The 26,135-nt window shown below is 40.2% G+C and overlaps 3 protein-coding genes across 3 annotated transcripts; all 3 read right to left on the bottom strand.

Moving 5' to 3' along the window:
• Nucleotides 1-630: 630 nt before the first annotated feature.
• Nucleotides 631-6,184, bottom strand: LOC135472598 (uncharacterized). Its single transcript, XM_064752169.1, has 6 exons — nucleotides 6,127-6,184; nucleotides 5,120-5,227; nucleotides 4,465-4,538; nucleotides 3,719-3,830; nucleotides 3,195-3,306; nucleotides 631-2,053 (listed from the first exon to the last, which is right to left on the bottom strand). Exons 2-6 carry the CDS (start codon nucleotides 5,156-5,158, stop codon nucleotides 711-713), a joined length of 1,680 nt encoding a protein of 559 aa, XP_064608239.1. The 5' UTR covers nucleotides 5,159-5,227; nucleotides 6,127-6,184; the 3' UTR covers nucleotides 631-710.
• Nucleotides 6,185-6,565: 381 nt separating this feature from the next.
• Nucleotides 6,566-16,390, bottom strand: LOC135472238 (uncharacterized). Its single transcript, XM_064751640.1, has 5 exons — nucleotides 14,601-16,390; nucleotides 13,380-13,927; nucleotides 12,669-12,755; nucleotides 10,669-10,787; nucleotides 6,566-9,856 (listed from the first exon to the last, which is right to left on the bottom strand). Exons 1-5 carry the CDS (start codon nucleotides 16,189-16,191, stop codon nucleotides 6,604-6,606), a joined length of 5,598 nt encoding a protein of 1,865 aa, XP_064607710.1. The 5' UTR covers nucleotides 16,192-16,390; the 3' UTR covers nucleotides 6,566-6,603.
• LOC135473580 (uncharacterized) lies at nucleotides 16,215-24,720 on the bottom strand. The gene is made up of 3 exons (XM_064753437.1): nucleotides 24,708-24,720; nucleotides 16,357-19,621; nucleotides 16,215-16,223 (listed from the first exon to the last, which is right to left on the bottom strand). The coding sequence occupies exons 2-3, from the start codon at nucleotides 19,585-19,587 to the stop codon at nucleotides 16,215-16,217; spliced, it is 3,240 nt and encodes a 1,079-aa protein (XP_064609507.1). The 5' UTR covers nucleotides 19,588-19,621; nucleotides 24,708-24,720.
• Between the last annotated feature and the right edge of the window lie 1,415 nt (nucleotides 24,721-26,135).

Genomic DNA, 26,135 nt, shown 5'->3' with positions numbered 1-26,135 from the left:
AGCACCCTGCTTCCTGGTTTGAGGCATTTTTAACATTTTTTACCTGGCAAGTGTCTGTACAGTATGTTAGTATTTTTTCATGTTAACATCCTGTATCACTCTCCATGATTAACCAGTTAACATAAATATCACAGTAAACGGTTCTTACCATTGGAGTATTAAAAGTAAATATCAGTACTTGGTTTGAAGTACATGTTTATTTGTGTGAATATTTGCACACTTAAACTTATCAACACATATAGGTAAGATTGTAATTAACCGAAGTTTCGACTAATGTTGAAATGGACTTTTTGTCTTCTATTCTTGTGAAACACCGACTTACGCGTAGCTTTAATTGGTGTTTACCACGTCTCCCGACATAATGCACAGTTTGAATGGTGAAACGCTGATCGCACCATACTGACCAATTTGCTTGAAAATTTGTCACAGAATTTAACACTTGTTTGATTTATGTTTTCTTTAAAACAATTATTTTGAGTACTAAGGTCCAAAAAAGACCTATCCACACAATTTAAACGGTTTACAATAGCTTTTGATCCTCACACTTGGATTTTTATTACCTGAGAATCAAAAGCAAGTGTAAAATGAAAATTCTGTAGAGATGCTATTATTTTTTCATTTCACAAGTCTAAAACAATATGCAGCTCTATCAATAATTTGGAGCCAAAGTGTGAGATTTGTTGTGGTAACTAGAAGCATGGCCCTATTGTCTACACAACTGACCAGTCTGCTAGACTACATACATCCAGGATCACCAGGCTTTCGTTATCTGTGGGTTCTACGAGACCCACATCTCCGGAGGGACACACACCGTCCCCTGGGCAGCTCACGTCAGACTCGGCACAGCTCCCCTTGTCAATACTAACAAGATGTGGGTATTCTGGACTCCCTTTAGCAAGACTCGCACATGTTGTCTCTGACACCAGCACATCGCTGTCCTCTGTACTGTCCCCATCCTGACCGTATAAGACTGGTGGAAACCGGACTAGTGACTCTGAGTTGGATATCCTACTGTCTGCAGAATGTTCTGCCTCAGATTTCTTGTGCATTTTCTTAAACACAGATTCAACATCAAAAACTCCAACAGACTGCTGATTCACATCTGTTGTTAAATTTCTGCTCTGGATGATGTAGTCCAGCCCGCCTGTATGAGTGACAGGAGCCGTTCCACTCACTGAGGATGACACATTAGACCGCTGTTCATCACCTGAAAGATCATCGCTTACCTCTATCACTGGTACATTCAATTTCACAGTATTTATCTCCTCTGATGTGATGACATTGTCTTTTAGGGCGGCTGACACAGGTATGCTGGACATCACAGATGGATCCTGCACCTTTAAATCTGCAGTGGTAGTATATTTCTTTCCTGGTTTTTTACCGGCAGATGATGGTATCAGTGCCTTAGTGATGTCAACAGCAGGCTTTTGTGACACTGAAGAAATAACAAAGATATCTGGGGTCTTTTCCACTTGTAAGTCTTTTCCTACGGGGGTCTTCTCTGAATTTTGCTCACCTAACATATCGTTACCAAATTGCTTTACAATCGAAAAATTTGCTCTAGCTCCTAAAGACCTGAACTTCTCCTTTTTTTTCACACCAGACTTTTTGATGGCACTGGAAACACCAGGAAATTTTTGAGTCTTTAACACAGAATTCTGCTTGCTGTCGGTCTTTGGGGGAATTTTAACGTTGGAGTGGTGTATTGAAGTTGTGGGAGCAGTAATGCTAGGGGAATGTACTGGTGTAGTCACACTCGATTCCGATTCACAGATCACACATTCTCTCACTGCTACCGCTTGCTCCAAAGATTCGTCCTGTGAAACTGGCACAGCTGCAGTTGTCTCCCCTGAATCATCAGCCTCTGATTCTGCTTCTGACAGAAGAATTTGAAGTGAAGAGCCATCATCCAGGGTCATCGACTCTACCACCTTGCGGTGACTCTGGGAAGACTTGTCAAAGCTCCTGCTGTCCGGTTGGTTTGTCTGCTTGTCAGTCTGGTGCCAGTCCATCTCCATTACAGGTACATCATCATTCATACTGGCCTGAAGGCCTGAAGGATGGCAAAATTAATGTGCAACAAAGTTAATGTCACAAAAATACTGGTTTCCTAACTGAGCATATAATATGGCAGCTTCAGATTGTAAAAGACAACAAGTCTTTTTTCAACATGATCTTTATTCAGCGCTGGAGATATCTACCTAATATTTAGTGATTTGATTGGGATTCTATGCCACACTCAAGATAATTTCACTTTTATGACAGCTGCCACCATTATGGTGGAAGGAACCTGGGCAGAGCCCAGGGGAACCCACAACCATTTGAAGAGTACTGGCAAACCTTTTGATGTGCAGGATCAGATTAGAGTTGGATAATTTACCCCTTAATTGTTGAAACTTCTCCTGAGGCCTTAGGATTATTTATTTATTTATTTATTTATTTATTTATTTGATTGGTGTTTTATGCCGTACTCAAGAATATTTCACTTATACGACGGCGGCCAGCATTATGGTGGGTGGAAACCGGGCACAGCCCTGGGGAAACCCACGACCATCCGCAGGTTGCTGCCAGACCTTCCCACTTACGGCCGGAGAGGAAGCCAGCATGAGCTGGACTTGAACTCACAGCGACCGCATTGGTGAGAGGCTCCTGGGTCATTACGGCCTTAGGATTAAGCAGAGGCATTGTGTAGTCCTGCACTGAAGCTGACAGTAATCCATTTATTTATCTGATTGGTGTTGAACACCATCCCCAGAATTCTGGGCTTACAGGACAGCAGTCAGGTTAATGCATGGCAGAATCGAAAGTGCTCAGAGTAAACCACAAATGGCAATCTGGAAATATTTTTCCTCCAGAAAATGTTTAGACTCCCAAACTAATGAAACTGCATTAAAACTAACAAGTAAACCACTCAAAAATATGACGGTTTACCAATAAACAATGCATGTTGAATTTTATAAAATTTCCTCATACATGGTCAGAATGTAAAGTTTTCCTGGATATGGCCTCACCATCTCCTTTCAACAGTTACCTGTCTAACGAACGGAATTAATTCCACAGGTGAGATAAAGCCAAGAGAGAATAACTGTTTATTTTTTCCCTATAATTATTGCAACAAAAAGTGATAAAATTTAGTGAAAGAAAGCATTACAAGTAGATCAATCTAACAGCAAATGGACTATCAAAGATTCTACCTTTAGCACAAGCCAACTGTTTCCGTAGCGACTTCCAGCGAATACGTTCTGAGTGAAGCACCTCCTTCAGAGCCAACTGATCCTCTTTCAGCATTTGAATAAGAGCACAGGCCTGTACAACCAAAGGCAGAACACATCACCATCATTTACTTGATACACCTGTCTTTTCAAAGGACATCTGTACTTGTCTAAGTGTGTTTCAAAATATACATGTGAAATAGCTTTATGAAGTTCTAGTGCAGCCGAATACGTTTAAGGCCAAGGGCGCATCACTCCTAAAATGGCGGACAGGTTTTCAAATTATGTAGGAATGGTTCAGTTCAATGACATAGTCTTACACGTATATATACGTATATATTATAACCTTCCGGAGTATTTCACTTATACGACTGCAGCCAGCATTATGGTGAGAGGAAACCAGAGCCCAGGAGAAACCAACTATCATCCGCAGGTTGCTGGCAGACCGGTACTATATTCCAGCCAATTCTGCACATAACAGTGTATGTGAGACAGTGACAACCAACCTCTGTGAGAATCTGTAGCTTTGACTTGGTTTCTAGCAGTTTCTTGTTACCAGAGAGAAGACAACGGAGCCTGGCAAAACCTATCTTGTTCTCACTGCGCCTTTTCCTCTCCCTAATAAAATAAAACAAGCATGATACTACACTGAGTTTGTCTAACACATCAAAGGAATACAGGAAGGTATATTCCTCTGAAATTACAACTATTCACACCAAATGCATATGAATATTCAGCTTATGCCAGGCTATCTTACAACTTGGACAGAAAAAAACCAGCTGAGAGATGTTTGTTTCCGTGAGTATTATGATTTATATGTCTATAAAGTACTCCATTTGACAGGTAAGACTTAAATGTAATTAACTAATTTACATACCTACATATTCATTGTTCCCTTGAGCTGGCATCTACCCTAATTACTCAACCTTTTTGCATATGGAAGGGCAACTTTCAGTGCACTTTATGCACATTTTTAACTTCATGTAGTAGACAAAACTACATCGGCTGGGTTGGCCAATTTCAGGACTTCACCAGAAGTATAATTTTATTAGTTTACACAGAATAATGCCTTCAGCATATGCTTCAATAAACACCTTGCAAACCTGTGAAAAGGTTGAAGAATTACACTAAAGTAACTTCTACATGCACTGACAGCCATGGATAATTTCCTAAATATTGATAAACGTGGTTCCCCTCAGCTAGGAACATACCCATCCACACCCAAAACAGCTACAGCTGCCATATTACCTACCTAAAGAGATGCAGGCGCCGATTAGAAGGCATTTTCTGAGGATTTGTGCTGGAGCTTGGCATTAGCACCACCCGCTGGAACAAATCATATTTTAAACTCCTGTTATTACTCTTACACATTCCCATTTTTCTTTTGAAATGGCTTTATTATGAAGAAAACAATAAACTATGTGTGGAAATCTAATATTTGGGATGGTTCTCATTGTATTGTATAATACTGCAGAAATTTTGTATTAATTTCATTAATGAAATGTTCTTAGAAAGATGGACAGGAAAAAAAAATTAAGCTGAATGCAAGGATAATTTTTATGTTTATATTTAAAAAAAATGTTTATGTAAAATAAAGCACTGACCTTTGGCAAGTTAGTCATAAACTGTTTAAAAACCTCCATTTACAGACTGAGCAAAGGTCTTACAAATGCCAATGACTGCTTATTGTTACTGGAGCTGCAAGATTTATGGCAGACACACTTTAATCAAGACAGGACATGTGTAACTTTAGCTTTAGACAATCTGAACAGTTTTAATAGAAGAAAAAGCAAATGTAGTTCACAGAAAAAAAGGAATCACAAAAAATACACTTGCTTAAGCCTAGGCAACATAGCTCAAAGACTTTTGGAAGAACTTGTTTAAGATACTTTTATGAGAGGCTTTACCTCACTATAGGTCACCTCCATCCCTTTGCCTTTGGTCATGATTGGGGACTTGCGTTTGGATTGGTGTTTGTGCCCCTCTTCCTCTGAGACAACTTCCACATCAACCTCCTGAAACAGATGCAGATACCCACTGATCAGACATACCCACAGATCAGGCACTTCCAATGACTAGGCCCACTCAATGATAAAGCAAACCCACTGGTTAGGAACTTCCTCCGACTGGGCACACCCATAGGTCAGGAACTTCAACTGACTAGGTACACCCACTGGTAAGACATACTTTTTGGTCAGGCACTTCCATCGATTGGCATACCAACTGGTCAGACACCTATTGGTCAGGCACTTCCACTTACTAGCCACATCAACTAGTCAAGCACTTTCACTGCCTGGGCATACCCACTGACTAGGCACACCCTTTGATCAGACACTTCCAGTGACAATGTAAACTTACCAATAAGGCATAGGCATCAATAAGTCCCATCTCCCATCAATGTCACACACAATGTAGGCCTACATGTAGCATGTGTTCAAGATTCATTGATTTTGTGCCTATATGCTGGGGGTGTGTATCATGGATGGTCGAAACCAAGGGTGTTCAGGGCAACACCACCAACCTTTGGCAAGTTACTGATGAACTTTCCACAAGTCACATATATTCACACCATTCGAGGTGGAAGGCCAGTAGTCATCAATTAACAATAGACTGCACAAATGACTACCACTAACTGCTCCACAAGCAGCAAAAAGGGGATATACAAATTTTCTGTCCAAGACAGGCTCTCACCCACATCTTGTGTGACCCAGCAGTTAAAAGGCAAGCACCTTTAACCACTAGATCATGGTCCATTCCCCTTAAGTCGAAGAAAAGCAACTTATGGATAGCACAGATTCTGAATATCAGACAACTTTTATATCTTTGTGTGAAATCAAAGACACTTTCTTTTGCATAAATGGTTGCACATGGTTGTTTGACAAAAGTTTCACATTAATTCATTAACTCTGCATACCTCCTCTTCCTCAGATCCTTGGCCTCTTTCCTCATCGGACAAACTGTCTACAGCGAACTGTAAATAAATTAAACTCTATTTGCATGTTTTTGATGTCTTCATATATCACTGCAAAGGTATGCATCCTATTTTTCAGGTAACCTCGAGCACACTTCAGCTAAAAAGCATAATTACTGTCAATAGGGATAAGGTTTAGAAAAAAAAAAATGAATAACTGAGAAAAGTTAAAAAACTTAACAACGGCTGCATATCATAAAGATTTAGAGCAACAGAACTCGATGAAGCACAAATTGTTGTCAGTAATCTTTATACAACCCAGCATGCATAGAGGACAAAACATTAACAGTGAAATGTTATGTTGTACATGAAAGGTTATGTTGTACATTAAAGATTACACTGTACATGCAGACTAAGGGTTAGAACTATAGCTGCTGACCCTGGGAGACAGAAGATCCCGGAGGCGGACAACAGTAGTGGCTAGTGGTGGAGGGGTGGTGAGTGAGTGGGGCCCGCACTTACACGGCTCTCCTGCTGGCTGTCACCATCATTCGACACGTCACTCCAGCTATCCAGTGAATATGTGTCCAGCTCTGATGTCAGCGCTCCTGAGCTTGTTGTGGCTTTGGCCACACCCTGTGATTTATCTGGGATAGTGTGATCAGCATGAGATACACCTCCCTCTGTAATTCCTGTTCCTTGGGGTGCACCTGAGTCTTGTGTGTACCGTGTGTTTATACCTGAAGCCGAAACTGTCGAGTCCACTCCTGCAGAACTGCTGATCTCTGCACAGTTATCAGCACAGTTTTCTGTAGCACTGAGATTGGTGGACTTAGCCACATTGTCTGACTCACTTGTTGGCGAGACTTGCTTAAGGCCATCCACAAGACCTATACTGTGCGGATTTGATGACGGAAAACCAAGTGGCTTTTTTATTAATTTCTGAATATTGATTAAATCTAAAGTATACTTGCTGCTACCAGAATTTGGGATACCAGCTGGTAACTCGACACATTGTTTTTCATCATTTAGACTTTTCGATACACTCACATCCATGTCACTAGTTTCTATGGCACAAGAAGTTTTATCTGAATTTTCCTCTGTTAAATCTATAAAATTGTCCTGTCCATATATCTCCCTGGTCAGTGGCTTTTCACTTGGCTTGTCACTGCTCAAGGTGCTGGTTTCTTTCACTCCTGACTGACTGGCCACCATATTCAACAGAGATCTTACCTCAACAAATGATTTTTTAGCTCCATCACTATCTGCTGAAGTTAAAGAGACTTCTGAAGTTTCTACTTCTTCTTTTCTAAAAACTTTTGGCTTATCATTTTCGGATTGATCTGCTTCTGTTTTGAGCTTTGGGGACTTTTTTATTTCTTGATCACTGTTTAAGTGTTTCACCTGAGCACCATCTGAACAGTTGTTTTCTGTTGAGCTAGCATTGGAGTCTATCACTGAAATATCACACACAATATCTGAGTTACCTGTACGTAAATGTACACAGAGGTCAGGAGCAGCATTGTCAAGGTCAGACTTTTCTTTCCGAGTTTTATTTTCCTGGTTGGACGTAGATTTAATTAGTGAAGGAGCTTGGGAACTGGTCAGAACTGAATACAACTCTCTACGACCAGTCAGATTTATGCCAGAAACAGTGTTTTCAGACTTGTCTGTCTTGCCAGCAGAGTTCACCGTGTCCATATCTTTGTCTAGGTGTTTCTGTGAGTCACTGTTTGTGCTGTTTATAGTGGGTGCAGGGTGTGCTGTGAAGGAGATTGGTGTAGGGATGACACCTGGGTTAGCAGGCTGTACTGTTACTGGAGCTAGGAAAACTGGCCTCTGCTCTGTTCCCATCTTAACAGGGAACACTGAGGACTGAGTAGGCGCCATCACACAGCCAGTGGGGAGACCAGAGGCTCTCAGAGTCAAGCCACCATTAGCTTTCGCACCTGTACCACCACCTGAGGTACTACCAGGGTTCACTGTCTGAAGGATGACTGGGAATGCCACATAGTTTTTGTTGCCTGAGGTCACAGAGCTGGTTGTTGTACCAGACTGGCCTTGCATTCTGACAGCTGTGGGTGTCGTCCCACGAGGACCCGCAGTGTTAGCCATGGGCACAAGCTGCAGTAGCGGCATGTTACCGACTTTACCTGCAGAGAGTGGCACCAGTTTTGGCATGCCCGCTCCATTCTGTATCAGCTGCATGGTGGGTAGAGAGTCTGGCCGAAGTCCGACTGGTTTTGGGCTTGGCATGGAGCCAGTCGTGTTGGAGTTCTGAGAGGAGAGAGATGTGATTTCTCTAGCATCTGTGGCATTGTGGTTAGAGGGTTTGCTATGTGTCATAGCCAAGGCTGATGTGCCACTCACAGTCACCACTGTTGAGGAAGTTTGATTGATAGAGTCCTCAAAACCTCCAGGTGCATTTGAAGTATTCAATACCAAACCACTGGTAGTTTTAGCTGTTGCTGTAGCTAGCGAGGCACTGGGAGGGAGGCCGGATTTAAAGGTCACTTGTCCTTCTTGAAGCCGAAACACAGAATTCTGCTGCGAAATGTTTGGGTTGAGTTGGATGAACGAATTATTTATCTTTAATTTACCCAGACCTGAAATCCCGGATGCTGGCTGGAAATGCTTGCCAGTGTTCTTGATTTTGTCACTTCGGGTTTTTGCCTTCAACCTTCTTTCTGTAGGTGGTGTGTCCACCACAATGCTCTTCTGGACTGGGTCCACTTGTTGTAGAACTGGCTGCTGTTGCTGAAGAACTGTTGGTCCATTGACTGGTTTCTGCAACTCTTGTTTTTGCTGCTGCTGTTGCAGAGCTGCTTTTTGTTGCTGCTCCTGTAACAGTCGAAGGCACAACTGCTTTGACGCAGTCATTTCAGGACCTTTATCCTTCTTAGGCTCTTCAACCTTTTTATTCTTCCTATGAAACCATGTTGGTGAGACTGTAATGCGTACTGTGTACATGACAGAGGGGAAGTTAGCACTGAAGCTTGGGGGTATTTTGGCGGGTTCTGAAGCCTTTGGCAGTATTTCTACCGTATAATTCTGAATTTCGATCTCTTGGGGGTCTGGGTACTCATATGGCCTGAGGCATTTGGCCACTCCACTTAACACCATTTTCCGACTTGCTTCCCAACTACAGTTTGATTTTATTTCTAACAAATGATGTTCACTGGATGTTTTACGTTCCTCTGAGTTTGGCACAGATTTCCTTTTCTTGGAGGCTTTAATACAGACCATGTTAGTGGACCAGTCATCCCAGACTGGTACCTTTACTGTGGTGACCGTATCCGACGTGCAGTCCGAGGGTTCTGTACTCAGTTTGCTTGGTGATCCATATCCATCTAACAAAGTCTTTTCCAGCCTCTGCTTTCTTTTTCTCTTTTTCCTCCGCTGTATATCCTCTTGCGTCGTATATGGCCGTGGACAGGGGTTTGTAATATTGGGAATGGGAGGTACTGGTAGTGTCACTTTGTCATCGTCATCATCGCTGATACTGATCACATTGTTTACTGTCTCGAGTTTCAAGTCTTCCTGAGGTTTCACATTATTCATAAACTGGTCATATGTCATGGCCGTGTTTTTGAAGCACTTCTGTATGAACACAGTGTCTGTGAACTGACTACCCTCTTGTGGTTGTTCTGCTTCCATGTGTACAGGTGAATCCGTAACAACATCTATAACATCAGCCTTGTCTGTGTTGTTTTTCTTTATACACCCATGCATTCTGCAAAACAAGAAAATAGGAAATACCAGGGGACACCCAAATCAATACCTCTGCAGAAAAAGCAGGTCTGAAAACAAGCACTGGATACATTCATTTCAGATATTCACCACAACTGAGAATATAAGTTTTTATTAATTCATAAATGCACAAAAACCCTCATTCCAAAATCTCTCTTTATCAAATAAAGTAAAATTTGTGTGAAACCTTGTAACTCATAAATGAATACTGATTTAATTTTTCAAATTTGATTAGGGTGAACATAATAAGTTCTACTCAACGGCATGTGATGAGTCCCATGCATGTTTTCAGGCATTTGAACTCAGCATACATACTACAGAGTGAAAGTGAAACTAAAACATGGATTACTGAAAGAGAAAGGTGCCAGCATAAACACCCAAACCATAGCATACATATTTTTTTTGCAACTGTAACACCCCAAGCTATTTTTGTCTGAACAGGAAAGATGATCATGTATTGTTGGTGATACAACACAAATAATTAGTGTAATCTTGAGGTGTCAATGACTTATCTGCAAAAGGAGATTTATGACTTGGGTGAAAATCTTGCTAGAGCAATGGGATTTTGTGAATAGCGGTACTCCTCAAATCCTGTGGCCCTCACAAGATTTTAGCCAAAGTCAAATACTGCTTACTGTGTAAGGAATATGTGGAATATATATTTAATATATATTTAAAACTTAAATCCAACCTTCTTGTTCAAATTTATCATGCAATGGGTTAATGTGTTACTGAAAATTTCCTCCATGAACAACAGCTTAAATTTGGGGTTTAGAGTGAAAGGGTGTCACAAACCTTGGTTTCCTGACAGGATTAAAGATGGATGTTCGTGAGCAGCCAAATAACGGTCCGAGTGGAGAGGTGTGAATGGCGTCATCTGAAGACATCTGTCCATGTTCAATCGCTTCATCTACCTGTAATCAAAGATAGGTAGATCTAGATCACCTGTACACAGAACAGAGACTGAGTTACAACATTGAACATCAATCTGAATACAAAACTATGCTGTCAGTAATAATAAAAAAAATACTAACTCAGTTCAGAAAAACCTTTACTTTCAGGACAAATTTTCCAGCACTTTAAAGTCATAGTTTTTACAACACTCAGAAAAGCCCTATCCGCGACTATACTTCATTTTCATTCATTTTTGCACATCAGTGTTAAAACTTCATACATTTTATATTCATATTGATTGCGTTATAGAAGACTATAACATTGGATGGATTTCAACAACCTCCCTCCACAGAATGCCCCCTTAACTTAGCCTTATGAATTACACATTAATATGCAGAATTCTACTTAAACTGAACTGTACTGGCCCAATAAGGTAATTAATACGCAGCAAATGTGCAGAACTTACAATATCACTTTAAGATGTTGGTACAGTTGAGATTAAATCAAGATTAGGATTACAATGCCCTTCACACAGTTTTAATTGAAAAGCTTGCCAATGTTACTGTTATGCATCAACTCTGGTGAATGTACAATATTACCCTCCTGAAGATGGATATGTGTTGATTGTGCACAGTGTTATAAATCTATGGATCAAAATGTAGACCTTAACAAAGGTTCATCTCGTGAGTTGGAGCTAGATTAAAGCTAGTTTGTTACATCAAAAATTGATTGGATCCCATCATCTACAATGTCATCAGTTTCTGCAGTAACACCATTTTGTCTTTAATGTGATGTCATTATGATGGGCTGGAAAAAAATGTTTAATGTTAATAAAACCACCAGCCCCAACACAGACACACGAGAAAAGTGCTATACATTTACATCTCTTTCACCAATTATGTCGGTCAGAGGGTTACATGAACTGAAGAAACTGTATCAGCATTAATCATAATTCAACTGATGAAATATTGAATTTGAACACAAGTATCTCGTGAAAAACAGAAAACAAAACATTGGAGACCAGAAACACAGAGCTGACAAAAAGAAAGAATGTCAAAATCTGATCCACGCAGCAATCATACAAAATGTCCATACAGCTCTTTACAAAAATTTCTCAGCGAAAGATGGTGACATGCACATTAAATCAGACTTTATCAACGAATCAATGTTATGTGAATTACTTACAGCATCTGAAGTAGGGATAGTAAGGAATATCCTATGTTTGCTTCATTTTTTTATTTGATTGGTGTTTTAGGCTGTACTCAAGAATATTAGGGGGGTTGACCAGGCACAGCCCAGGGGGAAACCCAAGACCATTCGCAGGATTCTGCCCAGGTACGGCCGGAGAGGAAGCCAGCATGAGCTGTAATTGAACTCACAGTGACCTCATTGGCGAGAGGCTCGTGAGTTATTGTACTATGCTAGCACGCTAACCACACAGCCACGGAGGCCACTAAGGTAATGATTGAGCATGGTTATGTCCAAATCATGTTGTAAAATTATCTACTATCAATCAAGCGTTGATACATATTCTTAATTTCTATCCACAGAAGTGCTAATACAAATAATGGTTGCAAATATAAAGAACAGCTTGTGGGTTTGTTCTACACATGTAGGTTAAATAATGATGAAGACATTGAGATGAATAGTAAGCAAAATTTAACAAAAAAAATCCATATTTTATGCTCAAAAGTAATACATATTTCAATTTCATGACGACTTTCCATTTTAGGTTAGCTGGGAAGTAGCCATGTATCAGACTGTAGTCCAGCCGACAAAGTCTGGATTTGAACACATACCCTACGGGATCGAGGGTGTGTATTCTGAAGTGAGGCATCCACAAACTTGGTCACGGAGGACCCCGAAAAATGAAAATATGAAACAAAAGATGTTATGCAGACCTGATTGTAGATGACCACCTCATTTGTAGGCTGTGAGACTACCAGTGACTTGATTCTTCCTGTCTTCTCATCTGCAGTTATCTCATCCTTAAAGTAAAAAATATACATGTATGTAGTTGCTGTAGCCACAAGTACAAAACATTCAAAAAGTGCAACTTAGACATTGCAGAATTTGAATTGTACAAAGGAGTTTGCTGAAGAAACATACTGGCTAAAATATTTTGAACACAGTAACATTTGTATTATTTTACTGACATTCAACACCATAATCAATACTATCAGACATATAAAAGAGCATTCCGCTTTACAAGTGCTGGGCATAAACCACCGACCTGTGCCAAGTTACTGACAAATTTTCCCCGTGTTACATAATTGTATGCAGGCCATATTGGTCTCTAACGAATGTCAGACTGTGCAAATGGTCGCATAAGTATTGTCGGCTGCTTGTTGTCAACAAGGGCCCACAAACAGTGAGAGCCGGCGGAATTTACAAATTTCTTAAGGCTGGGTTTGAACCTTCACCTTGTGTGTCCTTTGTGACTGAAGAACACAATAAATCTTGTGTCTTCAACATTACAAATGTGTGAAGAAAATATTTTTTATAAAGCAGAGACCTGGACAAATATAAATTGCTAGCTTTGGGAGTTAATTTGGGCTAAAATCAGCTTTTAAAATTGGTTTCTTGAATACGGCCAAGAATACTGCCCTCACCTTTTTTCGGTGTCTTCTCTTTGGCTTTGGGAACAGATCGTCAGGGTCCATATACATCATAGCCTTCCTTGTGATGGCGTCCAGGTTTTTGGCCACTCGCTGACTGCCCACCCTCTTAGGCAGGCCAGCAAACCTGTTTTTGGGGACTGCTGTTGTCTTTTTCTCTGCCTCGGCTAGGTCAGGACATGTCAGCCGTGCGGGGGCGGCTTCAGGTGGCTCCAGATTCTTGAGGGTTTCGTGACTTTTCAGGGATTCTGTGACTGCCTGAAGAAGTGGGATATCATCAGAGCCTGAAGGTGACAGTAGTGAGTGGAGAGTCAGTTCCTTGTCCTCACAGTGACAGTTAAACATGCATTCTGCCTTCCTACAGTGGGTGTCTCTATCGGTTAGCTGTCGCTCTAGACTCGAGCATATACACCCCAGCCTGCAATACTCCTTATCACACACGGTGCTCGTCTCCTCTTTGTTCACCTCATCAGAGTCAGATCCCCTGCTGCCCGGGACGGTCCTGTCTCTGAACAGGTGACACACACACCCATATCTACAGCCTGCAAAACATAGTAAAGATCAATTCACCTGAGGTGGACAAGGAGAAGGAATCAAAGTTTTCAAGAATATTTCCCTTATATTTCTATTTATATTAACAAGAATTCAAACAAGTATTTTTTTTTTAAGCTAAAACTTATCTCCAATTTCCCCCTGACTACTAGGTTAACCGAACACATGAAAATGTCACCAGCAAACTGAAAACAGTAAAGTCATAAACTCAATCCAGTCTAGTGAACTTCCAGTAGGGTAAACAAAGGGACTCTCTTCATAAAAATCAATAAAAAGGGGTATTACAGGCCTGTACATGCATAGTGTAGACAAGACTGAAAAATGCAACAACAACTTTGATCTCAACAAGTAAGTTAAATGTTAGATATGACCACCAAAATGTAATCAGTGCAGGGGCCCCCAAAAACAGTCCACATGGATATTTTGAAGAAGTAGTTTACATATAATGTGTATACAAAATGAACTTTGACATCATATAAATAAATAAAGTTTCATTTAGATTGGATCATTGGTTAGAACATATTGTGTTTTCAAAAGTTTCACACATGATGCCAGACACAGGGCTGCACACAAACAGAATACCTCCCTTAGCAATGGTGGGGGTGATGGTAAACATGATAACCACTAGCACTACATATAAAACCCCATAAAGACGTTACTTACCCGGTTTGCCACACAAGGACTGGCCAACATCTTCTTCAAAATCCACCCTGTCCTTGTTCAGGTTGGAATCTACACTATCATCTCTGCCATCACCAGTGGCCATCTTATCTGAGCAAATGTCAGCACCATTTTCGCGAGGGCACACTTCATTAAAGTTCTGTGGCCGTAAATCCAACATATTACAGTCCAAAACAGACACTGCATGCAAAGCCATACTCTCCGTCAAGATAGGGAACTCTTCCCGCAAGCCCTCCGATTCTTCTTCTTGTTTCAATGCTGCAAGCTTACCCTCACGCAACCTACGCTTCCACATTTTCTTTAATCGCTTGTGCCCACAAAGGTTATACTTTTTCATCAGTTTTTTCTTCAAACTAGGCTTCTTCATTGGAACTCCTGTTGTGCCATTACCTTCTTCTGTCTTAATGTGAACATTATCCACCTTGGCCTTCTTCTTCACATCGCCTTCATCTTCATAATACTTTGCTTCATCTCCATAATAATACTCATCATCCTGGCCAAATCTTGGTTTTTGAACACGACCAAAACGGCCAACTCTACCCTCAAACTTGGCACTGGACCCTTTTCTGTGGGTGAAAATCATATTTTTCCTTCTCTTTTTCTTCAGATGTAATCCCATATCTTTGATATCTTCAGGAGGCAGGGATCGTAACAGTCTCTGTTCAGTTCTCCAGTGGAGTTTTCCTGTTTGCTGCAATGGGAGACCATTCGACACACCGACCTCACCTGAGCTCTTACAATCAACAAATTTGTTCTTCCATCCTTTGATCTTTGTGATATCATTTGTCTTCTCTAAACTTTTCGCCAGATGTTTTTCAAACTTCATAGGTTTTCCAGTCATTTTAGAAAGTTCCCTGTTAAACAGTCTGAGATACTTAAACCATTTCATGTGGATACCTCTATAATTTTGTTCTTTTTCTCTCAAGAACTTTGGTATTTTTCCAGAAATACCTAATCTCTTTTTAAGATTAGCTGCCTTATGAAGTTTGCACATGTCCAAGAAATGATAGTTATTATCATCCCAGTGATTTTGTTTTTCGATTCGGATATGGGCTTCCATTGCTTCCTTTGTGTCAAAGGAAACAAAGAGCATTCCTTCCACATCATCAAAATCTGGATTAAACGGATTCATCCGATAGTCTGTTGACTCTGCCTTGAAGCCATCGCTGTCCTTGGGGAAGTCATCAGCTACAGTTTCTATAATATCAGGACAGGAGTGCTTTCCAGGAAAGCTGCTTTCCTTGGGCTTAAGACAGATTTTGCGGTTTTCATCAGACTGCAGGTAAGAATCCAGGTTCTCAGACAAGAATGCAGACATTCTCTTGGGTGAGCTAAGACTCTCCACTCTGGAGAGAACGCTGAGGGGGGCAGGCTCACGGGTTCTCTGTCCGTAAGACAGGTCATCATCCTGGTTAACAGCATTGGCCATTTTACCCAATCTGACATCCGTGTACACTGATAGTGATATTTCAGAAGTGTCCTCTTCAAATTCAAGGGCGGAGTTTTCCAGGAGTTGTTTATCTGTAACAACATTTCCATCATGTTTAATTTCTTCAGTTTCGTTGGTTATCATAGCTTCTATGATAGTTGATCTTTTTAGGCTTCCTGTATATGTAATATCACTAAGGTTTACATCTACTGGAGAATTCTGGGGCTCCTTAACAACCGCAGTCTTGGTACCAATCTCTCCACTGCTACATAACTCAACCACTTTCACATGTTTATTCAGTTTCCTTACCTCTCCAAGCTCTGTACTCTGTATTTTACCCCAATCCCGACTGCTGGTACTTGGCTTGTGCCCAGACTTAACATGTGAATCTTTCACACATGATTCATCTGTGGATGAAACTTCCAGAGATGACTTACCCAACGAAGATTCCTTCAAAGACGACTCTCCAAGAGATGACTTATCCTTAGAAGTTTCCATAAAATTTGATTCTTCCAGAGATGACTCATGCCCAGAAATTTCCGTCAAAGACAATCCTTCTTCAGATGAGTGATCAAAAGAAGCTTCCTTAAAAGATGATTCTTTGAGAGATGACTTATCCATACAAGCTTCCTTCAAAGATGATTCTTCCAGAAATGACGTGTCCATAGAAGTTTCCTTCAAAGACGATTCTTCCAGAGGTGACTTATCCGTAGAAGTTTCCTTCGAAGACGATTCTTTCAGAGATGTCTTATCCATACAAGCTTCCATCAAAGATGATTCTTCTAGAAATGACGTGTCCATAGAAGTTTCCTTCACAGATGATTCGTCCAGAGGTGACTTATCCGTAGAAGTTTCCTTCGAAGACAATTCTTTCAGAGATGTCTTATCCATAGAAGTTTCCTTCAAAGATGATTCTTCCAGAAATGACTTATCCGTAGGAGTTTCCTTCATAGACGATTCTTCCAGAGGTGACTTATCCGTAGAAGTTTCCTTCAAAGACATTTCTTTCAGAGATGACTTATCCATAGAAGTTTCCTTCAAAGATAATTCTTCCAGAGACGACTTATCCATAGAAGCTTCCTTCAAAGATGATTCTTCCAGAAATGACTTATCCACAGAAGTTTCCTTCAAAGACGATTCTTCCAGAGGTGACTTATTCATGGAAGTTTCCTTCAAAGACGATTCTTTCAGAGATGACTTATCCATAAAAGTTTCCTTCAAAGATGATTGTTTCAGAGATGATTTATCCACAGAAGTTTCCTTCAAAGATAATTCTTCCAGAGATGACTTATACATAGAGGCTTCCTTCAAAGACAATTCTTCCAGAAATGACTTATGCATAGAAGTTTCCTTCAAAGACGATTCATTCAGAGATGACTTATCCATAGAACTTTCCTTCAAAGATAATTCTTCCAGAGGTGAACTATCCATAGAAACTTCCATCGAAGACGATTCTTCCAGTGGTGATTTATCCATGGATGTTTCCTTCAAAGATGATTCTTCCAAAGGTGACTTATCCATGAAAGTATCGTCTAAAGGAGACTCCTCCAAAAATGACTCTTCCTCGGGAGGTTCACAGGGACTTGAACACGCTGAGAGGTGAAGATCATATTCATCACAGATCGCTTCATTGTTTGGGGAACTACTGGGCAGGTCCTGCCACTTCATGGGGTTACCCACCCGTGCTGTCATCCTGTCAATCAAACTCAACAATCTGGAATCAGTTTTCTTGTGGGCAGCAGCACTATCACCAGCAATCTTACTTGTGTCTGTCAATTCACCTGTATTGTTCTGTATGGAATCATCACAATATCCTACAATCATTTCACTATCACTTGCAGCAGAGGTAGAAGGCAAGCACTCATATTTCACCTTTAACTGTGACACACACTGTTCTGTCTGAGTGCTGCAGCTAACCTTTGATTCAATGTTCACTTTATCATTCCATTTCAGGTCTGGTATGGGAGAATGATCTGATTTGATGGTGTGTGACTGCTGAGATTCTGTTCTCATTTCAATATCAACCTTTTCAGAACTGCTCAACTCCATAACACAAGCACCAATCTCAGTGGCACATTCTGTCAGAGTTTCACCTGTCTTTACCTTGGCAGCATTACAGGTAGAGACAGTACAGATGGGAACTGGAAGACTATCTTCAATGAGAGGAGATTTAGAGGTAGACGATGCCTGAGCTAAAGAACATTTAGTAGTGCTGTCCTTTACATTACAGCTGTCTTTGTTTAAGACTTTTACACCTGGAGAAACACTGTTAGTTAAGATTTTTACACCTGGAGGAGCACTGTTGGCTAACTTTTTCACACCTGGAGAAATACTGTTGGTTAAGATTTTCACACCTGAAGAAACACTGTTCTTTCCTGACTTTTTATCACCTTTGTTCTCAGAAGATTTCTCCCTTGGTCTTCTGCTTCTGTGCCAGGGAAATAAAAACATATCACTGCCCAGTCTTACATTTGGAGAGCGTTTCCTTTTCTCAGGAGATCTGCCTGGAGAGGCTGGCACAGTCAATTTATCATTAGGAGACACCACTGGAGAATGCCTGGTACATTCTGTACCCAATGACATTCCTGAAGTGGAGGGGTTGTCAGAGACTCTGCTTGTCTGTCTGTCTGTATTGGCTTTTGGCAACTGAGATTTCACACAAAACTTTGACCCAGGAGAATCACCCACCTTTCCTTTGGAACTTTCTGAAGCACCAAATCCCTCCTTTTGAGTATTATAATTTGTAAAACTTGTTGACTGCTGGCTGCATTGCATAGTTGGGTTTGAAATTTTAGCACCTTTGACACCTCTCTTTTCATATTTGAAAATGTCCTGCATACAGACAATTGGCGTTTTTACTCCCCGTCTTAAGTTTTGAACAGCCTGAGATACACTGTTGAATACAGTGACTGTTTGTCCGAGATCTGCCTCTGGTAAATTGCGACATCCAGTCCCAGTTTTACTGGGTGACTCCGAACTCATCATAATGTCAAATATGTTGCCCATATCTGCACAATTGTCATTTCCTGACGTGCTTGGGAATGTATGAGACACACCTGTGGAATCATTAGCACTGTGTATAGCAGCGGATGTCAAGAGTCTCTTAGGCACTGTACTTTTCCTTGCTGTAGGTTTCATCTTCAGGGGCATTTTGGTGGAGCTTAAAGCCAAACCCTCCATGACACTCCCCTTTGGGACAGTTGGAATAATCTTTCTGGGACTGACCTGCTCACTGCTACACACGTTCACCATGGCAGGTGAACATGGGGAAGGTACAGGAGTAGCTGAAGGTAAGCTTGTGGCACTCACCAGTTCCGGGTTGGTCTGGGTCGCCGCCATAGGACTAGGTTGTATGACTGGGAAAGTATCAGGCTGCCTGAAGATTGCTGCTGGGTAGGTGTGGCTCTGACTGCCACCACCACGCCCACTACCCCTGGGTCTTCCCCTGCCCCGCCCTCGACCACCCCTCCTTTGGGCAGCCAGGAATCGTTCCAGCTCCATTCGTTGTTCATCTTGGAGCTTTTTTTTTGTGCGAGCCATACTTCTGTGTTTTCTTTCGTCATCAGAATGTCATCTGCAAGATCCAAAAAGACAGACAGACATGGTGTCATGCATTTGGACACAGCAGTTCTTGTAATCAGCAGATGTAGTCCACAAAGCAAAAATCAAAAATGTCCTACTCATACTCTTAATACTGAGTAACATGTACTTCCTATAACTCTTCCAACACGGCATCAGGAAGATGTGTCAGGACTACAATTTAAGATTAGATAATGGAGGTTGTTAGTTTTATCACAGTGGATACAAATCCAAATTAAAGCCACATTAACTGGCTTGTACACTATTTGATCAAGAAACTTGAACCAGATATAGCCCTTTCAACTGAAAATTGAAGTGTTTGATCTGCCCTAGGGGCCCCTACTTTGCTGCAAAAAATATTCTAAGCAACACTCTTCTACTTTTAAAGCTGCAAAAATCTTTTCATATTAAGACTGGGAACTATTCATCAAAATCACATTAAAAACCTATGGGACATAGATTAGAAAATAAGTTCAAAATTGAATTTCAAGGGGATATCAGGAAGTTCTTGTGGGGGGTAAAAAGGTAAATTGTGTGTACAATTTGTACGTCTAACTAGTCATAATTTTCCCAATGTTAGTGGTAAATAAGGAAAAAATATGGGAAAACGCCACAGACCTTGAGTTACCTTGGCTTAAAGTGGCAGATGAAAAAAACAATATTAATGTATAAATATTTTTTTACATTCTCTGATGAAGGACAAAAACCAGACCTCTCTAAAAATAAAACTGCTTATCCCAAATAAACTCTACTGCATAAATGACATTAAATGTTAACTTTTGACATGCCAGCATGTTAGAAAATACAGCACAGAGTGATGGCCAATGAGTGTGTGAGTAGATGGCAAAGGTTACTGTGTACAAGACTACAGTCTTCCTGGAAACAGGCTAACTTACCCACCAACTCTGTTCCAGGAACACATACAGTCTACAAGGCAAAGACATGAAGTAAAAACATTAAATTACAGCACAGAAAATACAACACAGAAAACTGGCAAGTTTTTCAACATATTATTCTAATCTAAATTCTTGAGTGATAGCAGATTGGCCAAAACTGGATCTCTTTGGTGAAAGCCTGACAGCCAAAAATACAATGTTTAACAAGTTCAATTCCAGTTTGTGTCTAACAAATAAATACATTTTTTTTATACTGAGTGGGGATGGGAATTCTTTTCATATTTGCACAACTACATTGCACAATACATATGTCAAACAACCAGAAATGGTAGCCCATGATGTTGTAATTCTGGTGCATGTGTGCCCACATGTATACATAACCCTAGTTCCTAGCCAAAGTGTGGCAGCCTGTATGCACAATAATATGCAAATTTATTCTGACAGTTCCTACTAGTTGAACCAGTCATTAGCCAAATAGTGATTTCAAGTGTGCACGACACATCAAGGTCCAAGGGAGGATACTTGTCAACAACGACACACTTCCTGTGTTAAAACAATGATGTGTCACCATCTCAAAACAATTCAACATTTCCCTAACTTATAGCACTGTGTCCCTGTATTAAGCATTTGAACCCCCCAGAAGTCACTCACAATGACACGCAATTCAAGTGAATCTTTACGATGCTTGAAACTTTTACACTGACTCTAGCATAGTTTTTCATAGGCATAAATCACCACATGCTTTTGCTTGTCACTCGTATAACATATATCCATTCTCGGTTAACACTGATGTGCACTATAGAAAGTGATATCTGGTTTATTTTCCTTCATTATTTCAAAGGCTTGGAGACCAAATAAAGGACATTTTCTTGACATAGTCGCAATATTTGTCTTCAAAATGTTCAAGGTCTATTTGCCATGATGATGTACACCATACTCCTTGGATGTAAAACTGCAAGAAGCTGTGATACTCCAACCAAGATAAAACAAAACAGAGACATAAAGAGGCTACCACAAGAACCCTGAGCTCTGTCACTCATCATTTTTGTCAGTAAAATTTAATTTTTAATGTTCTGTTTAGTGGACATGGTGAAATGCTTCAGAATTATTAAAAACATTACGACAAAAAAATTCTGACATCTTTCAAATACAGGCATATCTGTTTATTATCTATATGTGGAAAAGTTTCTCAGTTACTTGCCATAGGTCAATGGTTTATGCCTGGTGCTCTACTTTCAGCCACCCCAAAAATTCTTGAGTATCAGTACGGCATTAAACAACAATCAAATAAATCAATCAATAGCTTGCAAGCTCCTTTACATTTCAGAGCCTTGCAAAAAGTAGAAAAAGTTCACATCTGCCAATATTCATTCAATAATCTACATTCATAAATTTTATGATGATTTTAAGATCTTGAGGAGTTACGGATGAACACAACAATGCAGTCACTTCTGTTTCTATCATCAGTTCCTTCTTAAGCATTTTTCTGTTTTGATGACGCTTTGAAAGACTGCTATGGGTTCACAACCCTTCAGAACTAAAGTATTGAAGCAAAATCGTGGCCTAACAAGTTTTGAAAGAATGGTTACAGCTTTATTTTCAAAAACAAAACGGTGGTCAGTTAGCTGGGTGCAGGACAACTTCCACACGTGTCAAGTACAGATATGCATACTATATCAATGGAGGTCAAATGGTCTTCAAGGTATGCAAGACTGTTTGCCGCCATCAAGCGCCGTGGAATGTACAATTTCCCAATGACCAGGCACCTGCATCTCCTGTGCTAGTGCTTATCAATTTTTATTGATATATTTATTTTTATTATACATGTAGTTGTTGGGGATAATAACTTGTTACAACAGCCAATACTCTGCAGGTTTATAAAAATGATGTTAAATAAATTCTCAACTTTAACTTACCACATCCTGCTCCATACTTGATTTCAATGGAACACAGACGTGGCATTACTAAACGACACATTTCATCTAACTCAAAAAGAGAATATCTAAAAATATCACTTTAATTTGTGCCATGCTAAGGAATATTTTAATACGAATACAGTGTTTGGAGCTATGCCAGGCTTATAAATGTAGAAGGACTTAACAAAACTCCTCATTTAACGCTGCAGCCAATCTAGCCAGAATTACATCAAACAAGCAGCCAATTTGCTGAAGGTCGGTATTACAGATTCTTATCATACATCGTCGAATGTGCATTATCAAACACTTATGGCACTTCCGGCCAATCCCAAATTGAAAGTCAGGAGCCTTTACCTGTGCATAAAGATACGGAATTTCATGTGACACGCTTTCATATACATTTTTACAGTAATAAGTAAAAACAGAATGAAATTGGACATTTAGAGGAGCTATCTTACCCCATCTTGTTTTCTCTGCCCCTTGGTTTAGAAATATGGATGAGAGCATGCCAGAATAAAAGATGGTAAACCATTCTAGGGGCCATATATTCTAAACATTGTTTGTCTTCATTTTACTGCTGTAAGTGTAATGGAGATTATTCTGTTTTTGGTGCAATATGCATGGTCCCTAACTAGATTTTTATATTTCAATTATGCCCCTTTGGTTTCTGCACAAATCAGGAAAAAGGTGTAGCTTTACACTACATTTTGACGGTTTACTTTCTAAGAAAAGAGTTCCCTAGTTCAACAGCCATGGAAGCCAGTGAGTGTATAGTGTTTTTCAGTGTTTACTGCATGAGCTTCTGAGTTTATGAACCATATACGGACTACAGTACATGTCCCAACAAAGGAAGAAACGGTAGGAAGTAAATCTAGGCATCGAGAGGAGGATTTAAATACTTTGCTGTAATGCCTACTTGACAGGCTTGTTGTCAGCAGTGATGACAAAGAACACACATACTACTGACAAAAAAATAAAGACTTTCTTATTTTGGAATAATTGTGTTGAGGGCATCATACCAGGCACACACACATCCACAGATACACCCAAAACCTCATGAAGCATGGATTTTTACCAATTAAATGGAGTATGGATCGAAAACCAGAAAGAACCAGTCTAGAATCTCAACAGCACATCAAGTTTGTTTATTTATCTGATAAAAGTAGAGTCATACTGAACAAGTTTTTAATTGTACTATGAGTGGACAGTAAGTTTTATGGAATTAGACAATCAAGAGTGCTTACAGAAAACCTCTGCCCCAAATTAGGTATCTGAAAAATCTCCTGACGTAAGGCTGCAGCCAATTCAGCAACACAGGGTCAGGGGTCAATCAGATACTCTTTATTAATATGTTTTAGCTGACAAGGACATCATTATGTGCTATACGATTTCTACTAAATGTCTGATAACTTCCAGTGGATGCTACTGTATCATGGTATGTAATGCCCTATTCAACAGACTTGGCTTGCAATTATGGTTGTGGTGTCTAATCAAAACTGGGCTTTAATTTCATTCCAAAGAACTATCAATCTCTAGCTCTTGTAACAATATTTTTTTTCTTCAAATCTTCTAAAACACTGCATCAGCTTTTCTTTCATGTGCAATTTTAAAATTTTTATATGGGAGTATCTGTAGGTGAATCTGTAGTTGTGATTTAACTGATTGTTCCTTGAGCCGAAGTTTAAACGAGCATTACATCTAAAACGGATCTTATCCAGATTCGAGACTTCTAAGTCGTCATCACCAACAGTGTAGCATAGGCACTGAAGCAGGTGTCTTCCCAGTTCGCCGCACGCGCTGTCCAGCGGATGTCGCCAGGACACCTCAGGCCCAGCGGCCTAACAGCACTGGGCGTCCTCAAGGACTGTAGGCGCGCGGAACTTTCATCGACTTTCTTAACCGAAAAGCTCCAAAAAGAAGTAAAACTAGGCTATTCCATTTAGTTAAATATATGACTCACATGTCCTTACACTATATTACTGGAGGCAACAATTATCATATTGTCAGTCTGTGCGTATTAACCGCTTTTTTTGGCACCATGTATAATACCGCACGCCTCGGATCGTCTATGAAATTGTCCGCTGTGTAGCAGAGAAATGTACTCTGCGTAACAACCGTATAAAACATTCCACCGCCCGTAAACAGCTCTTCTGTTTGTTTCAGATACTTAGTAGATTGGACATACAAACAGTGCCAGATAAAGACAGCTTAAAATATACCGCTCTGTCGGAGATTAAGTGCAAATACCTAACAATATGTATTCACTTACAAAATATCCGCCATCTTGCTCACAAAAATGTTTACGCATTGAACACTGGGAAAGCAGGAGCCACGTGTAGAACCACGTGACTCATGCAATCTATAAATAGTTACAGCTGGCCTTATTTTTCCTGGCAGTGGCCGCTTCCTTGTTCAGTTTCTTTTGTTATACGATCTTAACAGCTAAAAGCTGCGCATCACAGTTAAGCATTTAATTTTGGTACCGTTTATGTGCGGATACTGTACGAATTTTCTCTCACAAAACAGTCGACCCTGATCAGTAAAACTCCCTTGGCGTCAGTCTCTTTGCTTGGGCTGATATTCATGCCATTACCGCCATCCCAAGCTAATTTATGTCGTGTAGGCCTACATGTTAATGATATATATTTAGTATTCCTAGCCAAATATCGATCACAAACAGCCATAACAGACCTCTGATATGCACGTGTCCATAAAAAAATATTTATATTGAACTCATCATCAGTACTTCAGATTGTCATATAAACATAACCTCACGTGCACATATAGCTATAGGCCAATAGTGCGAGTGCATGTTTTTACTCCGGCGTAGGCTATGCACTGTTAGTCTTTATGTCGTACAACAAATGATCGAGAAATGAAATTTAATAAATCTTACATTATAATACTATGCTATACATTGGAATACCTTCACGTGGGTATTTTGAGGTTCAAAAAATATCTAATATACTTCAATACATTATGGTTGGAGCAAACTGGGCAGAGCGCGGCGAGGAAGCTAGCCTGAGCTGCACTGGAACTCACAGCGACCGCAATGGTGGGAGGCTCCTGGGTCATTGCGCCGTACTGACGTGACAATCCCCTCGGTCAATGATGTGTAATGTAGCCATAAAGTTATAGCATTTTTCAAGTGACAGATTTTACTTCATTCTGATTAATTCATCCACCTTATATGGCCACTTCAGGGTTGTTTATGAAGTTTGATTAATTTTTCAGAAAAACTGAAGTATTGACATCAAAAGTATCATTTTACGGCCTTCACGTGCGTCTGAAAATGTATTTTTACATACCAAAGTTAAGATGAAATACAGTCAGCAGACAGAACGGGATACTATTCATGATTTCTTAATTAGGAAGATTGTTTATATAACAAGAAATAGTAAAGGACCCAAGAAAGAGCCGTGTGGAACTCCAACTGTTAGCTCCTCTTGTACACTGGATTGGACCCCGTTCAGCACAACCTGGTCTTGATGGAAGTAAACTGAAAACCATACATATAACTGTGCAATTTAACGTGTATCCTTTACTCCAGGCGACTTTAACAAGTATTTCCTTCCTGTTTCCCCAAGGCTTTAATTGCGTCAGTTGCACTGCTGTTGACTTCAAAAAGCAATAATGCATGAACTTGGGACATATTTCTGCACACAGCTGAATACTGATGGAAAGATAAGCTGAATAC

The sequence above is a fragment of the Liolophura sinensis genome, chromosome 8 (genome assembly GCF_032854445.1).
Source record: "Liolophura sinensis isolate JHLJ2023 chromosome 8, CUHK_Ljap_v2, whole genome shotgun sequence".
Taxonomy (NCBI): domain Eukaryota; kingdom Metazoa; phylum Mollusca; class Polyplacophora; order Chitonida; family Chitonidae; genus Liolophura; species Liolophura sinensis.
This window is presented reverse-complemented; position numbering and strand designations above follow the sequence as displayed.